General features: G+C 40.0%; 1 protein-coding gene across 10 annotated transcripts in view; it reads left to right on the forward strand.

Annotated features, from left to right (window-relative positions):
* The window catches only part of RALGAPA1 (Ral GTPase activating protein catalytic subunit alpha 1), a 130,400-nt gene extending 112,399 nt beyond the window's left edge, over nucleotides 1-18,001 (forward strand). For 8 of the 10 annotated variants that reach the window (XM_062577979.1, XM_062577982.1, XM_062577984.1 and 5 more), the window contains 2 exons: nucleotides 7,808-7,932; nucleotides 16,669-18,001. In XM_062577979.1, coding sequence (XP_062433963.1) covers nucleotides 7,808-7,932; nucleotides 16,669-16,832 — 289 coding nt within the window. In that variant the 3' untranslated portion in view covers nucleotides 16,833-18,001. Of the gene's footprint in view, nucleotides 1-7,807; nucleotides 7,933-8,570; nucleotides 8,602-14,916; nucleotides 15,032-16,668 lie in introns of all 10 variants that reach the window. The other 2 variants (XM_062577989.1, XM_062577983.1) reach the window with 2 other exon arrangements.
* Nucleotides 18,002-18,997: the final 996 nt, after the last annotated feature.

An 18,997-nucleotide genomic window follows, 5' to 3' on the forward strand; every position in this document is an offset into this window, starting at 1 on the left:
CCTCATGAACATCTTGGAAATTACCTCAGAAAGTCTTTTTGGAGTTACGTCTTGTGATAAAAAGTGTTTTTTTAAGGATATTAAATATTGCATTTTAATTTGCTCGAACTACAGGTTCTTCATCTACGTTGCTTTGTTTTTCATAATTTTTTAAAATAAGATATATATGTCAATTAGTAGATTGTCATATATATACATCTCTTTTTAAAACGAGTGGTTTTAGATAACTGACACTGAATCCCTTAAACAATTTTGAAAATTTTTCATGAAATATGACTTAGAAGTTTACTGTTAAAATGTAACTGCTGAGTCCTCTTGAATTTTATACTTAGTTTTTATGAGTGAGAAAATAGACAGTTATGTTTTATTGCAAAGTTGATGTCATTGATACTGAAAATATGGTTTATGTAGAAAAAACAATCTTAGGGAAGTATAAAAAAATTTTAATTCTTTGATCTGCACCTGTTCAGTGATGTCTAGCATAGTAATTTTTTTCTTTCATTTGACCTAAAAAAATGGTGTCAAACATGAGGAGACTGACCAAGATTCTGCTTTATGAATCATCGGTGTTGCAGATAAATTCCGATGCGGATGCAGAATCAATTTTCATTTAGAGCATATCTGCATAAACAGATGCACAGAGCACCAGTTTTCAGTATTGATAGTATTTAAGAAGCAGAGAAGAACCCAGGGTGACTTTTCAGCTACTAAGTTGACTTGAGTTAGTAGAAGTTGCAGCTGGAAGAAAAATTTTCTTTATTTATATCCTGTGCAAACTAGATGTGGAAATCACTGAGATGCAATAAATAGGGAACACCATGATGCCACTTCTACCGAGTCACTTTTCAGAATAAAGCAGGACTTTAACTACTCCTCTCAGTGTGGCCAGTTGATACTGATCACCCACCTACATACAAAACGCTGCTTGTTGCAGGGCTTCCAACACTGGATCAATAGCAGCCCGACTTACATCCTTAATTCTAAGAGCCAACAAAGAGTACAAATTGCAGTGACTCAGTATGTGTTCAGCTGGTTTGACAACCACTGCACAGTCTCTTTCAGAGTGAGATTTCCCAGAAAAATTTTCCATTACTAGGATGTGCAGGTTTTGTCCTATCTTTCTTTAGAAGTCAAATTCTGCTGTGGCAAAGTTTTTCTTTCGTCTTCTGTAAAGCCACGGTCCTAACCTTTACTACTTATCTTTTTACTGTTGGCAATGCTCTTTTCACATCTTGACATCAAAAACTATAATTTACTAGGAATAACCTGTCCAATAAAGTTAATACTTTCCTCATTCTGAATAACTCAAATTGTAGCAATTGGTTTTGTGGTTTTTTTTGTGCCTTTTCAGGCCAGGGAGCAAGATGCTTAAAGTCTGCTTCCAGGGTAGGCTGCTCATTGTGCCTTTCGGAGTTTTGTTTGTTTTATCTTCATTGTCAAAGATTCTTGTCAACATTCAAGAAAGTTTTCCCACAAGAATCTTTACTACAGACATAATTTTTGCTAGCAATGAAGAAGTGGGCTTCTAAATTTGATTGGTGGGCAAATGTAGCAAGCAAGAGGGTGCCATTTTATGTGGCTGTTCTTAAAATATTGTAAATTACTTTTGTACATAGAGTAAACATCCAATTAAACATACTCTTCCATGTGTGCATTGATGCAACAAGCAGGTATCTCTGGGTGCAGGATTTTTGTTTTCCAATTAAGGATGGAGCAGGGCTTTGGTTTCTGCCCTTCTAAATTATTTTCTGAAAGACCTGACTGACTCTTCACAATCATATCAATACATGTTGACTTCGTAGATGATTTTTGCTAACTGTTGGAACTGACAAGGATGTGGTTGTACATATATTCCTGACAGTAGTTCGTAATTTAACCTGAAGAAGACTGTCTTGCTGTTTAGAAATGCATTCTCTGGCTTTTCCAAAGAGATGTTTCTAAGTCTATCAGCAAAATATCCTCTTTTTCCTAACTCTGGAACCAGAGAGTCTCAGGTACTACATACCCTCAGTACTGTGATACCGTATTCCAATCTACAGTAATATTGTGATATACTGCACGTGTGTGCGTGCATCATGACTGGTGAATAACACTTTAATGGAGGTGTCTCATATTTCAATTTTTGTTAGGTTTTTCTGAGTAAGAGACACAGTGGTAGGAAAAAATTGAGTGAAGAGACCACGTATTTCTACCTTCTCAGAAGTCTTGAGAAACTTTCATTCTTTTTTATAACTCTTTTTTAAATAAAACGTTGAATTATCAGTCTATTGGACTTGACTAGCCCAACAGTAAGTTTCTAGAAATGCCTGCAGTGTTGCTGGGCTTACAACTCAGAACATAATTTTAAGGTATTTTCTGAAACTATAGTGATCTTGTTATACTTGAGATCATCTTGAAATCATCTACTGAAATGGAAGCTGAGGCATAACATTTTACTGTTTCGTCTGACAGTATCTATTTCTTTTGACTGTTGGAAGAACAGTAATAGGTTTTTGGCCATTGATGACTTAAGGCACTTCACAAAGGCATGTCTTTTGAATTCTTAGGAACAAGTGAAATAATGATCTTTTAGTTTTTTCAAACATTACAAATCTTTCCATCACCATCTTAGTGTGTTAATGAACTGCACATCTCCTCAGTCCCTTTTTTAAGTTTCTGTTGAGAAATAGGCTCTCCTGAGTAATCATTTCCTCCCTGAAGTTGCTTAGGAAATCCATCTTGATACAGCTTTTTCTGTATTTTTTTCCAGAGTCCGCTCCTTTGTTGATCTGACCTAAGTTCATCCTTAGTGGCCTTATGCGTACCTATGTGTAAAATACTGATAATAAGAATCTGCACATAGCAACTGTGCTTCTGAAGTTCACAAGTACCTAAAGCTTTCATTGCTAGCTTTTCCTGGAAGTCTGATGCTTTCAGCACATGCCTACGTCCTTGCAAAAACCCGAGCAGCCAGATACCGAGTTCATGCCTCTGTTCATCCAGTGAGCAGGTGTTCCTTCACTCACCGTACCTGCAAGACAGCAACGTTAACCATTTTGAAAGTGTGCTCGCTGGTTAGAGCCCGCACTAGCCCAGCGGGAGGTATCTCACTAGTTCGATCAGTCGTGCAGGAAGTGAGAGAGTAGTTACCGATTTTGAGTCCAGATCTACTGCCTCTTACAAGACTGTCCTAACCATCAGGGCTGAGGGCATTCTGTAATAAAGCACTCAGTTGCCTGCTGAAATTACTTTTCTTCTCATAAAATAAGATATTCTCTGCATCACAGGGAAAGTATATGCTTATCTGAAAAGAACATAATTTTTTGGAGACTGCAGAAAGGAAGATTTAAGACTAAACCACCGAGAAATACAAGAAATGATAGTGAACAGGTTTTCCTCATCAAATGGAAGGATGGCAAAGCCACGGCTAAAAAAAAAAAAAAATGGTAGTGTGAAAGAATTACTTTGGATGTGAAGGAAAAGGATGAAATTGTGGATGAAGATGTGTGGAATTAACAAAGGAAGAGAGATATTTTACTTGCATTATTGCAGCCCATATATATATCTTTATCATAGACCACAATCTCATTATACTGCAATGATGTACAGCACTAAACAGATGTTTGTCCCACGGAAGTTCAAAATCTAACTCTAAAACAAAAAACAACAAACAAAGATAGATGCAGAATACGTGGAAGTATGGAATGTGGACAGTGGATCGCATGAGTTGTGTGACCTACACAGTAACAGGCTCCAAGAAGTTTTCTTTGTTCATTTATTTTTAAATAAGCGTGATGGCAAAGGGGAGAGTTTGAAGGGAAATTGTTTCATGGACACTTATGGAGAACTTTTGCTAAGCATAAGAAGCCACGTGGAAGAAATGCAAAAGTTGGATAAAAAATGGATAAAAAATAAAAAATAAAAATTAAAAATAAAAATTGGATAAAAATGTCACGTGAACGAGAGTGACAGTCTCTGTCAACTGACTGGAGCCAAGAGCGGTCTTGGTAAAATTGAAGGTGATAGTATTGACTATGAAGGTACAATAAGTAGCCTATGTCAGTGCTAGAGAACTGTGAATCAGTCGAGGTATCTGAAGAGTATGTCCCATCTTAGCGGTTTGTTCAGAAATCAAGCTTTGCTGTGTGGCTATAAGGATATAAGTGGATATAAGGAGGGGAAAAAATTTGTCTGCTGAAGCCAGAAACAGGGTATGGCAGTAACTGAGATACGAAGCTAAGAGTCTGGACAATTTGATCGTGTACATGGCTAGAAAAAGTTTTATTGTAGGTTATGCAAAAAGAATCTGTGGGATTCTGTCATAGGGATCTTAACAAAGCTTGAGTTAAAAAATAAAGTAATGGAATCAACAGTGATGGAGAGCAGTGAGGTGAAGACATGAGAGGTTGTTTTTCAGACAGATTAAGCGTAAGTAGCTGATCTGACAGCCAGGACTTCAGTGCTTGTTCCCAAGTGTCACTCTCTGTGCCAGATTCTCCACTGGTTGGTCCATGCGTCCTTCCCATTCCATCTCAATTGCCGATGCCAGTGGCAATGTCCACTCACAGTAAGAATATACCTTGCATTGCCCTATTATTACTAGCCATTGAGTTTGTATGTGCCACTCGCTTTATAGGTGCTAATAACTCTTCCCTAGAGAGCAGCATTTTAAAGGAATAAATGTCTAGCCAATTAGAAGTAATGTAGAAATTAACTACTATGGGATTATGGTCGCTCTTGCAGATAGTTGCATTCAAACGTAGTGTAAAATAGATTATCTCAGACACAAAAGCATACAAATTTGGAGTTTTTAAGTATTAAAATGTTCTCAAAGTATAAATGAATAGAAGATGTAAACATCCAAATCTCAGCTACTCAGTTTCTAATACAGAAATGGAATTCTTCTAAGGAGAGAATGTTGTTCCTTAATGCAGAATACTGCAAACTTTGGGCTTGGCTTTCGCAGCAAATCGTTTTGTTTTTAAGTGGAGTGCTGTTTTTAAAAGCTGCAGGCAGTTTTGTAGATTGTTAAGAAAAGAGACAACTTGGCGAGCTGAAATATTTTTCTCTGATTGCACTAAGTGCACATTTAAATTAGTCTTCTGGAACCGATGTAAGCACGTCTTCTCTGTTACTTCTTGCTCTGTTACTTCTTACTTCCCTGTGTAATGACAGCAGCAGCATTCTCCTCAGTCAGCATCTGTGTTGAGACTTCTTTGTTTGGTTGGGAGATAGGTGCCCAGACTGGAGAATGTCCTTGTCACATTCAAAGCAGTAACTTTCCTTCATTTCTGCCTTATTTGTGTATAAGCTTTGGATATAATAAGATAAACTAAAAGGTTTCCTTTAGAGACCTCTGAAAGTAGAGCATTTTAAAAGCAGGTAGGTGTCTCCACCTTACTTTTTCATGAAACATTTTGCCCATTCAAGCAGACTTTTAAAAACAGCTTGTTTTGATAGCAGCCTGTTCTCCTGTGGGCCTTCAGCCTTTGCTTCCTGGCGGCACCTTTGGTGCGAAAAGAGAGTGATCAATTGGGAGACTATCAGTGCCAGCATGCATAGAGTGATAAGTTAACACACCACTGGGAATTTCTAGGGCCCACCAAGATACTTCACTTCTAATGTGCTAACAAGCTCATTTTTCTACCTCTTGCCTCTTCAGTTATTTTTTTTTTTTCTCAGAAGAGCTTAGAAGTTGAGTGCATCAGGCATAATGAAAAGCTCTGTAGGGGGGAGAAGCAATAACCCCATTTTTCCCTTTTCAGCCAAATAGAAAATTAGTTTCTGGTAATACACAAAGGCCAGTATTTTTTGTGCAAGGGGCACTGCTGTGAATCAAAGGACTCTATTAACTGCAGAAAATTCAGCAGCTGTGAATCTCCCCCAATGAAAAAAAGTGCTTTTCAACAAGTTGTGAGATATGTAGTATTATTTAGACTTCACCCATCAGTTTCATCCTCTAACACTTATACATAGCCTCTTAAAAACTGTGCTATATTACTCTCCTGAGTTAAGGCTCAATCCTATGTTTATCCTCCAACAGAAGAACCTTTGCAATGGAAGATTTTGTATTTTCTCTTGTCCCAGTGCTAGCTGCTCCAGAGTCAGAGTTGTTCTGAGGATCCAGAAAGAATTTGGAGCACAAATTTTGGAGGAAAAAATGTCTCAGAGTTTCACTATGTATTCAAGTTGCGCTCTAAGGGAATACTATGAAGATGCTTTTATTCACTAGAAAATTGTTTCAGATACCTTACGGATTTTTCATCCTTAGGCTGCAAAATCTACTGTAAATATTGTGCAGAAAACAATTACAAAAACGGATCTGTAGGTGCAGTTCTGTAACTGCTGAAGTATAGTTTTAATAGCTAAGATGAAGGGTTCTGTTTGCAACTATAATTCAGGGATGAGAATTGCTAGTCATAACTTAAAATAGTATACTCATTTGTTTAAAATGTTAGCAGTTGTTATTAAGAAGCATTTATCACTTGTAAGGCACTTCTATGAATACATATTTTTAGCAATCCAGACATGAGAAGAGTGTTATCCCCACGAAACGGAGGCAGGGAAGTCTCGTCCTCACTGCTCCCGCCGCCCCAAATAACAGCTGCAAGCCTAAAACCAGAACTCAGAAACTTCAAAGAAGTCTTTCTGAGTGCATTCCTCTACAGCTTTGGTGGTTTGGCTTTTTAGGAAAAGAAAGAAAAAAAAAAGTATCTACGGAGAAAACGATCACACCATCTGCAAACAAAATACGGAGGACAAATATGTGCAGAAGAGTCAATGCCAGGAACGTTCCTGACCGTTTTGTGGTTCCATAAGGTGGCTTAGGGAGGCCTCCCTCCTTCCGCTTGTTGAGTCCAGCTGGAGAACTTCAGAAGTTGCGAGAGAAAAGGTTAACCGATTTCTCAGTTCAGGAACTATACGGCATGAAGTCAGCATGGTAGTTTTTCTTGATAATTGTATGTTGCTGCCTGCTGCTCTACACTTTGACAGCCATTTCCATAGTTGCTTTCATGAACAGCAGAAATATTCTCTCTTTTTCTCGCTCTCTCTGTGCTAACAGCACAATCAGGCCTGCTGGAACAAGCAGCCTGGAGAGGGTTCTTCAAAAGCAGCAACACTTCAAGATACTGGTCTCCTGTCAATAATATCAGAGAGGGAGAAGGCGGCGGAGAGGAAGAAGCGCAGCGTTTTGCTGTCAGTGCCCTGCCAACACCCTGTTAGCCAGCGCTTAAGGGTCCTGCAGATGCTTTACAAATATTACCTATTCTTGCTTGTCTTAATGGCATAATTGACGAGGTGTTTTCCCTAATAACTCAGATTCAGCTATGTATTTGGCTTACCTGCATGGGCGTGTTTGGGGATTGTGGAAGCAGGTTTTTTTATTGAAGAGTGCAAAATAGTCCACAGGTTACAATCCACAATAATTTATTTTGTTAATGCTAACGTTATTGTTCATGCCATACCTCTTAAAAATTGTAAAATTTTTATACTTAATTGTGACTGGTGTACAGCCAAATCAGTTAATTAACGGAGTATTTAAGTTGCTGCTGTTTGAAAAAAATTTCATAAAGTATTGCATCAGCCTCTTGGAAACAAGATAGCTGAGCCATAAGGTTCACATTCATCATGCTTATCGTACCTGATGCGCTGAAATACTGCAACTGTAATACGATAGTTACGTAAAGGTTTAAAAGAAATGATACATAATCACAGAAATACATGATAGGCATTTAACAAAGATAAGAATTCTGAATTACTATGCATTGATAGTTAGCAGTTATAGAACGATGACTTTGAATTGCTCCTTAATTCTTGGCTCAATCAGTTATGAGGAAAGAGCACGATACCTGCAAACAATTGTTCAACATCACCTAGAACCTACAACTTTTGAGGATTTTGCTGCTCAGGTTTTCTGTCCAGCACCGTACCACCATTTGCCCTCCGAGACAGGTAAGAAATACAGTGAAGAACTGTTTCTTCACAGTCTCACTTAAAATGCAGTATCCTTACTTATAAAGGCTAAAAATTCAGACCTTCACATATCGTTAAGAGTTACTGTTAATCCAAAAGACTATATTTACATATATAAGAATCCTGGGGAAGATTGCCTTTAAATTCTTATAGCATTATCTGGCACCATGTACTGATGCCTAGCGTTAAGATTTGGGAAAATATTTCAGTGTAACACTCAGCCTGGTTTTCTACAGTGAATTTTATCATGTTCGCCTATATAAAATCTCTGTGAAAGTGCTGGTACTTCATCTAGGCTAGTTCAGGCAGCTACATCCATTAACATTGGTGTATCTCCTCTCTCCAAAAGTTTTTACATTCTAACAATTTAGCAAATTTAAGTCTTAAATTGGAAAGCTGAGAGCCTTGCAATCGTCAATTTTGTTTCGGGTTATGATCCACAGATTTGTTTTTAAGATCACTTTTAGTTTCTGATAAAATACCTGTTTTATAAGTGGATACTGCATTTTCAGTCACTAATAAGAAAATCTGAAAATGAGTAACTGAAGGCCTTCCTGTTCTGAAATTTCTTGAACTCCTTATGATTATTTCATTTATTTTATTTCCCCTCTTTTTAGATCATTAAATATCAGTTCTGTTTATCTGAAGGTAAGACAAAGTGTCCAAAAAAACCCTTTGTTCCTATTACTTTTACTAGACCACTAAGCTTGTAACCAAGTTGTATGCAAACTTTCCTTGTTGCCCTTGTTCACACTAAAAAGAATTTCACACTGATTGAAAAATGACCACTACATCTTTTTAAAGTTTTAGTCTTTTACTAACCTCAGGTCTGCATGAAGCACTAACACTGGTTCTGGGATGAAGGTAACTAATGGTAGAGACAGTTGTTGAATGAGTAACACTTTATTGTGTTGACCTTTGTTTCTCAGCATGAACAAGTAGTACTGGATGGCAGTGGTGTGTTTTGTACCCTGTACTGTCTTTCATTGATGTTGTAAAACATTCTGCAGTGATAATATAGGAGAGAAGGAGAAGAAGAATGTGTAACACTTGAAATTCTTTATTAAGAAACCTTCATTTAATGTCAAATAAATCCAAATACTACCGTGGAAAAGTTATAATTTCTAGCAAAATAAATTTGGAAAGAATAAATCAGATATGGTAAGCTACCTAAAGTTACATGTGGAAATGAGTTTTGCAATTATTAGAAGAGTCCAGATTAGGACTGCAGCAGGAATGACTGACAGATGTTAAAAACAATGAGAACCCTTTCTTCGAAAGTATAAATCATTAAGTAGAAATGAGGCACAGTTTCAAGAATATAATAAGTGGTATAGTTAAGCCAGTGCAAATAGTCAAGAACCAAGGGAAACTAAATTAAAAGCCAGTAACATAAAAGAAATTAAACCAGTACAAAAAATAGTAATATGATTTAATTTATCTCTTTGTCAGCCACCACACTTAATTGATAGAAAATATTAAACTGCTTGAGAAAAAAAATTATAAAAACATTTGAATAGGAGAGATCTCTAACTAGAAATACTAAAAGCAATAACCAGAGATATCAGTCCTTGCCCCCCTTTTCCTCCCTAATGCACTCCATAAGTATTCAGCATTAGAGACCTCAATATTGCTGATATAAATTGTATTTGCATTTGTATTTATAAAGTACATTTGCACTTATATCAGTTCTACCTGTTCACTAAGAAAATCTTGTTCCAGGCTAAATTATACTGCACAGTTCATCTAATTCATTCTTTCAGGGGCGAACCGAAGCTGCTTTTTTCCGATGCACCGGCCTATTGCAGAACACTGCTCTACAGTGGCAATTCCTGTATTACTTTAAAAGCCGTCCTAATCATACTTGATATTTTCTAACTCAATCTGGAAAAACAAAATGATTGAAAAGCCTGTTTCTTGACTTAATCTTTCTATCAGACGTACTAATTTTCTGCAGCAATCTCATTAATAGGAGCTTGTGATTTATTTCACATGTGAGTATGCACATGCATGTGTTTACGTACCACGAAACTTGACGTCCCATCCTAAGGGACACGCTCTTCTGGACGTCATGCTGTTCAGAGGAACCGGCCAACACGTCAATGTCAGGAGCAGCGAGGAGCTTCCCAGGACGGGCGCACGGCACAGTCTGACCCAGCACCAGAGTCAAGAGAGCTGTCCCCAGGCCTCCCTCACTCTGAGTTTTAATTGCAGCACGGGGACGCTGGGGATGCTCAGGGAGTCCCGATTCCAGCCTGGATTCCCAGCGCTGCCTGGGCTTCGGGGCTGAGCCAGCTTTGATCCAGGGCTCCTGGTGCTCTCATCCTCAGCTCAGGGACAGAACACCTGGAGTAGCCGCACACCGTCTGCCTCCGAGCTGACTCCGGAGTGCCCAAATCCCAAAGCATGAGTCAGGTTTAAATAAATACTGCAGTCATCTGCCCAGCGGGTGACCTCAAGGCTTGGTTGGCCCGGAAAGTATTGATTTCGTGTCCTCATGCAGACCTGTGAGCGAGATGGCTCCAGAAGGCCCAGGACACTGAGGGAGTGTGATCCCAAGAACAAATCCAGCATATGTACTATTAAAAAACTAGGTACTCCTTAAGTTTCCATGGTCCCTACAACAGGCAGTTTTCTTGAAAGACAGGCAGAGAGCTCTAAAATTCTTGCTGGGATTGCATACAGGAATGACACTGGAGTCCTGCCTTGGAATCCACACATCAACCCCAGATGACTCCAGATTTCCCAGGCTCCCTGCCTGACACTTTCATCTCACCTGAAAATTTCTCACTAGCTTCTAAAATGAGTGTCATAACAATTATTTAAAAAAAATAATAATTTATGTCTGTTATTTATGAAAAATAATTGGATGGAAGAGACTAGAAAAGATTTGCGGGTTTTCAATCTTTATCTCCAAGGCTACAATTGCTGAAATTGTTTAATTTTTATAAAGTATAATATACACTTTCTCCTTCTGAAAAGAACGTATGCTAGAACTCTGAAGCTACAACAGACCATCACCAACCAATGTAATTTTTTTGATTAGTGCAGTCCCATTGGCCAGTTTTGACATGACAGGTTTTTCATTTGATCTGTGAAAATCAGAGCAAACAAAGCACATGCCACAAACAGTATTTCCTCAGACTGACAAATTTTATCAAAGTTTCTTTCCTCAGAAAGAGCTGCATCCTTCATTAGAGTGACTGCTGCTATTTTATCTAGATACTTACATTGCCCTGTCAAAATAACATCTGAAAATTCCACCTTCCATGTTTAGGAACCTGACTAGTAGAGGATATGTATATATTTAAAAGAAAGGAGATTTACTTGCACTTTGATCACAGACTATAATGCAGTTGCCTGTGTAATTTTTTTCTTTGTGGTGATGGTTTGATAAATAGAGTAACTGCAAAAATAGTATTTCCTGCTATACAGCTATTGAGTAAAACAGATTTCTCTATTGCAGAACAGGTTGAGAAACCTGTCGGTGGTAAGCTCAGTGGTGTGAAGGGCTTATTGACCCCACGATGCTAAGATTCTGAATTCTTAATACTACTGATGTTTTCAGATTTGTTTTTTCTCTATCTTCTTTTTTTTTTCTCTCAGGCTACTAGAAATAGTACCTCAGTATGGCAAAGCCTATAAAGAAGGGGGTCTCTCTAAGTTAGTTGTAGTATTTTCCATGAGGTGCAAGCAGAAGGCTTTTTGGTCCCAGCAATCATTCTTATATTTTCAAGCCATTGTTCAGAACAGTCCAACTGCCCCAATCCCAGAGTCAGTGGGGTGGCCAACCTGCAGGTGAAGAAGCAGGGGAATACAGACGTAATGATACTTCTGCCTTGCACAGGAGAAACACAAGTTCGGTAGCTTGGTGCAACAGCCGGCATCATAATCTCCTGCGCTGTTCGTTTGGTGTGTGGCTTTGAGTAGATAACGTAATCTTTCTGGCCTCCTATTAGCTCTTTACAGATGGGAATGAGGGTCTTTTTCTCACGGTAGGATGGTCTAAGCAATACTGGTGGTGCTGGTGGTTGGAGTTTGTGTTCTGAAGCACCGTTGAAGTATCAAAACGTATTATGGAGGCTGTATGTCTGGCAGGCTGGGAAGAGCTTCCCGTTATCGCTCTTCCAGTCCAGACTTGTGAAGAACTTACTTTGTTTCCAGTAAGAACTAAACCACAAAAAGTACTGAAATTTTCCAAAAGTAACACATTGGAAGAACTGAAGCTGAAACTTTACAGATTCCTGAACTATTTTCCTTGAGTCAGCTGCCTGGTGTGTGGAAAGCTGGAGGTCTTCAGCACTCTGAGGCAGTAGTGTGGACTGCCAGAGACCCAAACAGGTCAACTTTGGACATTTAGTCCAACGAATGGACCAGTACTTGGTCCAATGAAAAAATAAATGTGATAATTAAAAAAAATCCTATGCATAGGCACAAAGGGATGAAATTAAGGCTCTATATGCAATTTTAATTCTGACATTTCCTAGCTTGTAAATGTTCGACTTAACAAATTTAATGTCTTGTAACAACATTTTCCATCTGTTAATTCGTTACATTTTTGTTTTGTTTAAGGCATAGGGCAAAAAGAGAAAATCAGCGAAATTGTAACCTGTAGATCCAACACCATCCTCTACAAATTGAGATAGAGCACTGATTTGTAGTACTAGTAAGCTGTCTAACCTCTGCCTGAACCTCTACTAGTGGAAAGATGGGAAGTTTTGCTAGTGGGTTTCACAGATCTTTGCTGGCACAGAGGATCTGGTTGACCCAGAAGTCATGTTCCTCACCAGTTTCTGAGTATCCTTTTTTGGGCATAGGCTCTTCCACTTTCTCCCCATAAACTTGATCCTTCTTGTTCTGTTCTTCCTGTCTGGCTGTAGTTCTCTCTGACCTACCACTTCCAGCCTCCCGGGTCTTTAGGCCGTTCACCCTCGCCTCCATTTGCTTTGCAGCTGCTTTTGCAGTCTTTCTTTCTGCATCCCTTCCTTTTCTCAAATTTTTGGGGAGGTTTAATACCTTGACTCTGGCAAGGCTCTGCTGAGCATGTGTTTATTGGGACTGGCAACTGTCTAGGTTTGGACTGCTATCTGTAAGAGGGGCAAAACGGACATGCTGTACAAAGTACTGCCCTCCTCCCTGGAGTGCAGGCAGGGGACTAAATTGTCTTGAAAGGTCATTGGAAGCTGCTCGCGTGCACCAATGCTATTTTCCTCTTTTGTCGTTCTCAGAAATGGCACTCTGGAAAATGTTGATCCAGACAGTCGGTTTGGTAAAGCCAGAAGTACTGAGAGCAGTCAAAACATGCAGAATATCAGCACCCTTTCGGACTTCAATTCTGCAGATTTTTTTACCTTTTGAAAAGTCAGAGTTGACCATCAAGATGCAAACTCTTAGTCCATCAAAATGTATTCTGACAAAAAAGAGTATATTATGTTATGTCTGGATTCCTCCGCTTCGTTTCACTTTTAACTCAAAAGTGCAGGTGTAATTAGTATTCCATTTTACATTTAAATAGTTGTTTTCCGAGTCAAATAACCAACATCGCTTTTTAGAAGATCCTAAAAATTTCAATAGAACGTGAAAATGTCTTATTTCAACTTTGCTGTTTAACTTCTTTGTTCATAAACAACTGAAACAACTTTATATTGTGGCCCCAAAATATCATAGTTCATCAAATTTCTTTTTACCAGTCTGGTCAATTGTCAAGCCTAGGAGATGGAGTGGAAAAAAAAATCATTTTCTGACTTTTTTTTAAAACTCTTTAAAATGTTAATATATCTTTTTATTTAATACTTTCTGATTCTAAGTCAGTTGTCAACAAAGCCTGTTATTTAACCCTATTTTTGTGTTTTAAGTAACTAAACATTTCTTTGTATAGAAATACAAAGATACAACATTTAACACTAAATATTTTAAAACTGTGAGGGGGGGAAAAACCAACAAAATTTATATATACCACAGTTAATATCCACATGTGTGTATGTGCGTGTGTGTGTGTGTGTTTAAATATATATATATATATACACATATGTTCATATCTAAAATCCAAAGAAATTGAGTTATTTAACAGTCTGTTGATTGCTATCAGACTAAAATATATTTTAAGTGCCATTATTCTTCACTCTTCTAATGTGATATGTTCAGATGTGAAAATCACTTCATATGTCTTCTGTTCTTCAATAAATCTGAGTCAGTTTTTTAGAAATGAGATTATGGATTGCAAGTAAATCTCTGCTTTCTGAGATCTGACTGCAGGAATTATAAACAAATTTTTAAGGTGACAAGAGTAATACCTTAATCAAAACAGCAAATTTTTAGAGGTGTTCTTTGTCCACTATGACATTCTTGATAAAATTTCACACTACAATTTTATCCTTTGTTCAGACTAACTAGCTTAAATACGATGGAGTTTTTTTCTCCTTTGCATGATTTCAGGAGTCTCATGTTGAGACCGGCTGTAATTCTAGCGTACTTAAAAATGTGAAGCAGCTGGGGAGCAGAAGCCATACAGCAAGTTGCCATTTGTTTTTCCTTCTAGATTGTGTGTACGTGTGTGAGTATTTAACTGTTTTCCCAGACTTTAAGAAAGCGTTTGAGACAATGTTTAGGATGTATGTGAGTTGCTGTTAAAAGGTTGCTGGATCTAGATCATGTTATAGAATTCTTTTCTTTCTCTCTCCCTCCCTTTTTTCTTGTAACGCTTAGTTGGTAAGTATGACGCCTGATTTCAGAGCTGTTGCTTCATTGCACATAACTAACTCATCACTCTCTTTAACCTGTAGCATGAACAGCAGTTACATAATGAAATTCTAAATTCCGTTTCCTGTGCTCATCTGTTAATACCCTTCAATCCTTGCGGTTCGTGTCTCATGTCTCACGCCTGTTATCTTTTATCTTTTCTCCTCCCCCTTCCTCACTTCTTTCCACTTCTCCTTCCTCATCCCTTCTTCATTCTCAACAAAGAAAGAAATGCTGTGATATTTCTTCTCCTTCCAAAACCTCCACTAGAAAGCATTGGCCACATCAAGGTAAAGGGCAAAGGCTTGAAACGGAAGGTCTTTCACGCTAGCTGTGAATGGTATGCTGTGCAAAACAACACCGGTTATTTTCTGTTCTCTAACTTCCACCATTTGAAATGCTTTAATTCCTTGTAGAATCAGAACAAGATAGAATTTCAGAAAATGAGAGTGCATGTTTCCCTGCTTGCCTTTTTTTTTTTTTTTTTTTTTTTTTTTTTCCTCCATAAGGCGCAGTGAGTCAGGCATTATCATGCTTTTCCAGATTGTTTGGCAATGAAGTACCTAGTTCATGAACAGAATTACTGTCACCAGCTGGGGAACAAATAACAGCCCTTTTTCCTCCCTGTCACTTCGATGGGTCGTGTCAGTTTGAACGAGATAGAAAGTATTGTGTCGTCTCGTTGGAGCAGGCAGATGGTGGACCAGACAAGGAAGACATCCGGGTTACTAAATCATTTAGGTTTATGACAATATATTTTAAATGCACAGCTAGACGTCTTACTTGATGACCTGTGGTTTTGTTTTAGAGGAATCTTTCAGAATAAATTATGTTCAGTACTGAATGTTTTTTTGCACCCACTACGTATGGAACGTATGCTGAGGGAGAGCGATCGTTAGTTCTGATTATTGCATTATTATTTTAAAGAATTACCACTAGTGATATGGTGTGAAAGAAATAGCAAATGACATTCTGGCTTACTGGAGTGTGCAGGGGTTTTTTTCTATTGAATGCTGCAGGACTAGGCTTCCATCTACGATTTGTGCGGGTCAAAAGTGATCAGTAGGGATTGAGGTAATTGAGTTCAATCAGTCTGTCAGTCTCTGTAAATAGCTAATTAAAGTACAGTTTAGTTGTGCATGTGAGTCCATGGTGGTGTTTTTTTTTTTTTTTTCCCTGTACACAGGAGAGAGAATGTGACTCTTGATTTCTTGTTTTCTCCTGTTCCTTTTGTATTGCTTTACGGAAGAGGGTTTTGAGAAGGAGGGTTCTGGTAGTCTGCTCGTCAGGAGAAGAGCCCTTGGAGAGGGGGCTCGGGGCCCACTGCAGAGTAGCTCTGGGTGCTCGGGTGATGCGCTGCCTGCTGTAATCTCAAATGCATCTTGTTCCTTTTACAAGGAAAACGCGATGCAGCGTGCGTCCGGTTAGTGTGGTCTGTTCGAGCATCTGCCCTGTGGCCCCTGCAGGAATTTCCCTTTGGACGCTCTGACTCACGCTCGGATGGGAGAAGGTTATTTGCTCTCCCGATTCAGCCCTGGCTCGCTCCACCTTTTCAGTTGCCTTCCCAGAACTTCCCTCCGCGCGCGATGAGCTGTCACCCTCCACCTTCTCGTGGTGGAGCGCCCCCGGGTTGTGCTTTGGTTCCGATCTCCGCGGCCCAGCTCGGGGCCCCGGGGTGCCCGCTCTCCGGGCGGGCAGGGCGGCGTTGCCCCGCCAGCGCCGCCCCGGCTGCGGAGCGCGCGGCTTTGCCGCGGCCGCGTAGCCGAGTGGTTTCTGGCGTCGTCTTTCCTGCAGAGGGGAGTCTGTGGCAGCGGCGAGCTCCGCGCGCGCACGGTCTCCCGCGGCCGGTAAAGGGCTGGTGCGCGCGGTGGGGCTGGCGGCAGCGCTGGGACGCCCGCGCGCCCCGTGCGCGTAGCTGCGCTGGCCGCGGGGGCGGCCGGCGGCGCTGACGGCCGCCGTTCTCGCTGTCCTCCGCAGGCTTCTGCCCAGAGACTCCGCTGGGAGAAACTCCGGCAGCAGCAGCAGCAGCAGCAGCACCGGCGGATGGAACAGACTTAGCCTCTCCCATGTCTCCTCGGACTAGCAAGAGCCGCATGTCCATGAAGCTCCGCCGCTCCTCTGGCTCGGCCAACAAGTCCTGAGCGCGCGGGTGCCTGCGGCTTCCCGGCAAGCGGCGAGCAGCAGCCCTCCCCGCACCGGCTCGCGGCTCTCGGACCGAAAGGGAGGTCTCTGATGCGTGTGCGCCCCTTTCCCAGCAGACCCCTTCTTTTGTACATTTATTTTAAATGGTGACACTGGAATTTTACTTTAATATTTTAGCTTTTGTTTTTTTATCAAACTCCAGGCTGCTTTTTTCTTTTTCAGTGCCGTTTGTTCTCTGCACCTTTTACCTTCCTGGATGATTATGATATCTAACAGTAGAAATTTTTAACTCTGGTTGATCTTGAGTCATATATGGAATTGGAGACTGCAGTTTGATTACACTATATTTATTATGCCCCATTGCAATTCTCTCTGTAACAAAGAAATAAATATGTACAATTTGAAAATGAATGTACAATTTTAAATTGAAACTGCATTTGTAAAGTCCTTGTCAGAAGTCACGTTGTTCATGCGCAGAATGTGTACAGATTATTTATGTTAAGAATAAAATAAACAAGCATTTCAGAGTCCAAACAAAATAACTTGCTAGCAGCAGCAACTCTCTTTTCACAAAGCGATGTATCGTTTCATAACTGCAGGTGATGCCTAACCTATGCCGGAAAAGCAGGAAAAAAATCACTGTGCTGAAATTCTACTTATGCTTGGCTTCCAAATATTTTTATAATGTTTGCTTTTCACAGTGGTATCAATAGTAAATGCCATTAGGTTTCGTGTTTTGTAGCCTTTATCAGCAGGCTGCCAGGTCTGGATGTGTATTATTGTTTCTTACATTTGGGGAGAAAAAAAAAGAAGGCACTTTCATTGCTCTGGTGATGTGTACTGCAAAGAAAAGGGAACAACATGCTCCGGGAGTCTGACCTGAAATGCTGATGATTCCAACCTTGGAAGTGCAGATTAGTGCACGCATTCCACCCATCCGGAGGTATTTTCCTACAGAAGATGAAATGCTCACATTTTGGGTCTGGCAGACAACAAAATGCTGTAACAAAATGTAGCATGGCATCAGTACTAACTGCATGTGTAAATATATCATATGAGCAACCATAGAAATATAAATTCTGTATTGTCGTTCATGTAGTATCTACAGATTTGTAATGGTTAAAGAAAAGACATGCTATTTAATAATACAATAAAAATATTCTTACCACCTGTTGTACATTATTCATTCAGCTCAGTGGCTGGATTCCTGCTGCGCTTTACGGAGGAGCAGCCCGCTGCAGGTGGAGCGGTAAGGGCGGTACGCGGCTTAGTTTGCACTCGCCTTAGAAACTTGGTGTATGCACTAGTTACTTAGGAGCTCTTCCCCTGTGTGTTGCATGAAAGTTGTATAGAAAACTTGTCCCCAGAGTCAGCAAATGCGATACGTGAAGCTCCAGAGAACGCAAAGCGCAGGGCGTGCGCTCTGGCAGGCGGTCGTTCGGGTGCCGACCCTGGGAACGGCTTGCAATTGATAATCGTTAGGTTTCTGCATGCTCTGTAGCCCTTCTTTGACCGAGCAAGTAGAGAAAGGAGAGGGATGGTTTAAAAAACATAGCGACCTTCTCCACAGGAGAACTCATTTGAGGAGATAAATGGGTATTTTTCTCTAAGCCTCAGTTGCCAATAAATGAGTGGAAAATGCACAACTTAAGGTAACATGTTTTATTTCTACTGTAAGAATGGTGAGCTGTAAGCTCAGCCACCTTCCTCAGGCACAACACCTTGGCTGCTTTAGGTTTATAGTGTGTTAATTCATTTTTTTCAAGTCCTGGAACCAAAACAAAGAGGAAAGTTTGCAAACGCACATTTGAAAAAAAAAAAAAAAAAAAAGCACTTACAACTTGCTTTCAGCCTTCGGGCATGATATTTTGTGTAACAAAATACAGAACGAGGGAAATAATTGCTTTAGGGGATGCTAATCACGACTGAAATGTTTTGCGTGCTCTTTTCGCAGACAGTGTTATACCCATGGCCACGACCAGTTCCTCTCTCAGAAGTTCAGCCGGTCGAACGACCCGCTTCTCCCTGTGGCTTCAGGGAAAGTGTTCGCTTTAAGTCATGCGTTGAATTTGCTTGTCCTTATTTTTGGCCTCCTCTGCTGTCACGCTTGGAAGCGAGCGCCGGCGCGTGAAAACAAGCGAGCGAAGCGGCGGTGCCGGGAGCC

This window comes from Rhea pennata, chromosome 5, assembly GCF_028389875.1.
Source record: "Rhea pennata isolate bPtePen1 chromosome 5, bPtePen1.pri, whole genome shotgun sequence".
NCBI lineage: Eukaryota > Metazoa > Chordata > Aves > Rheiformes > Rheidae > Rhea > Rhea pennata.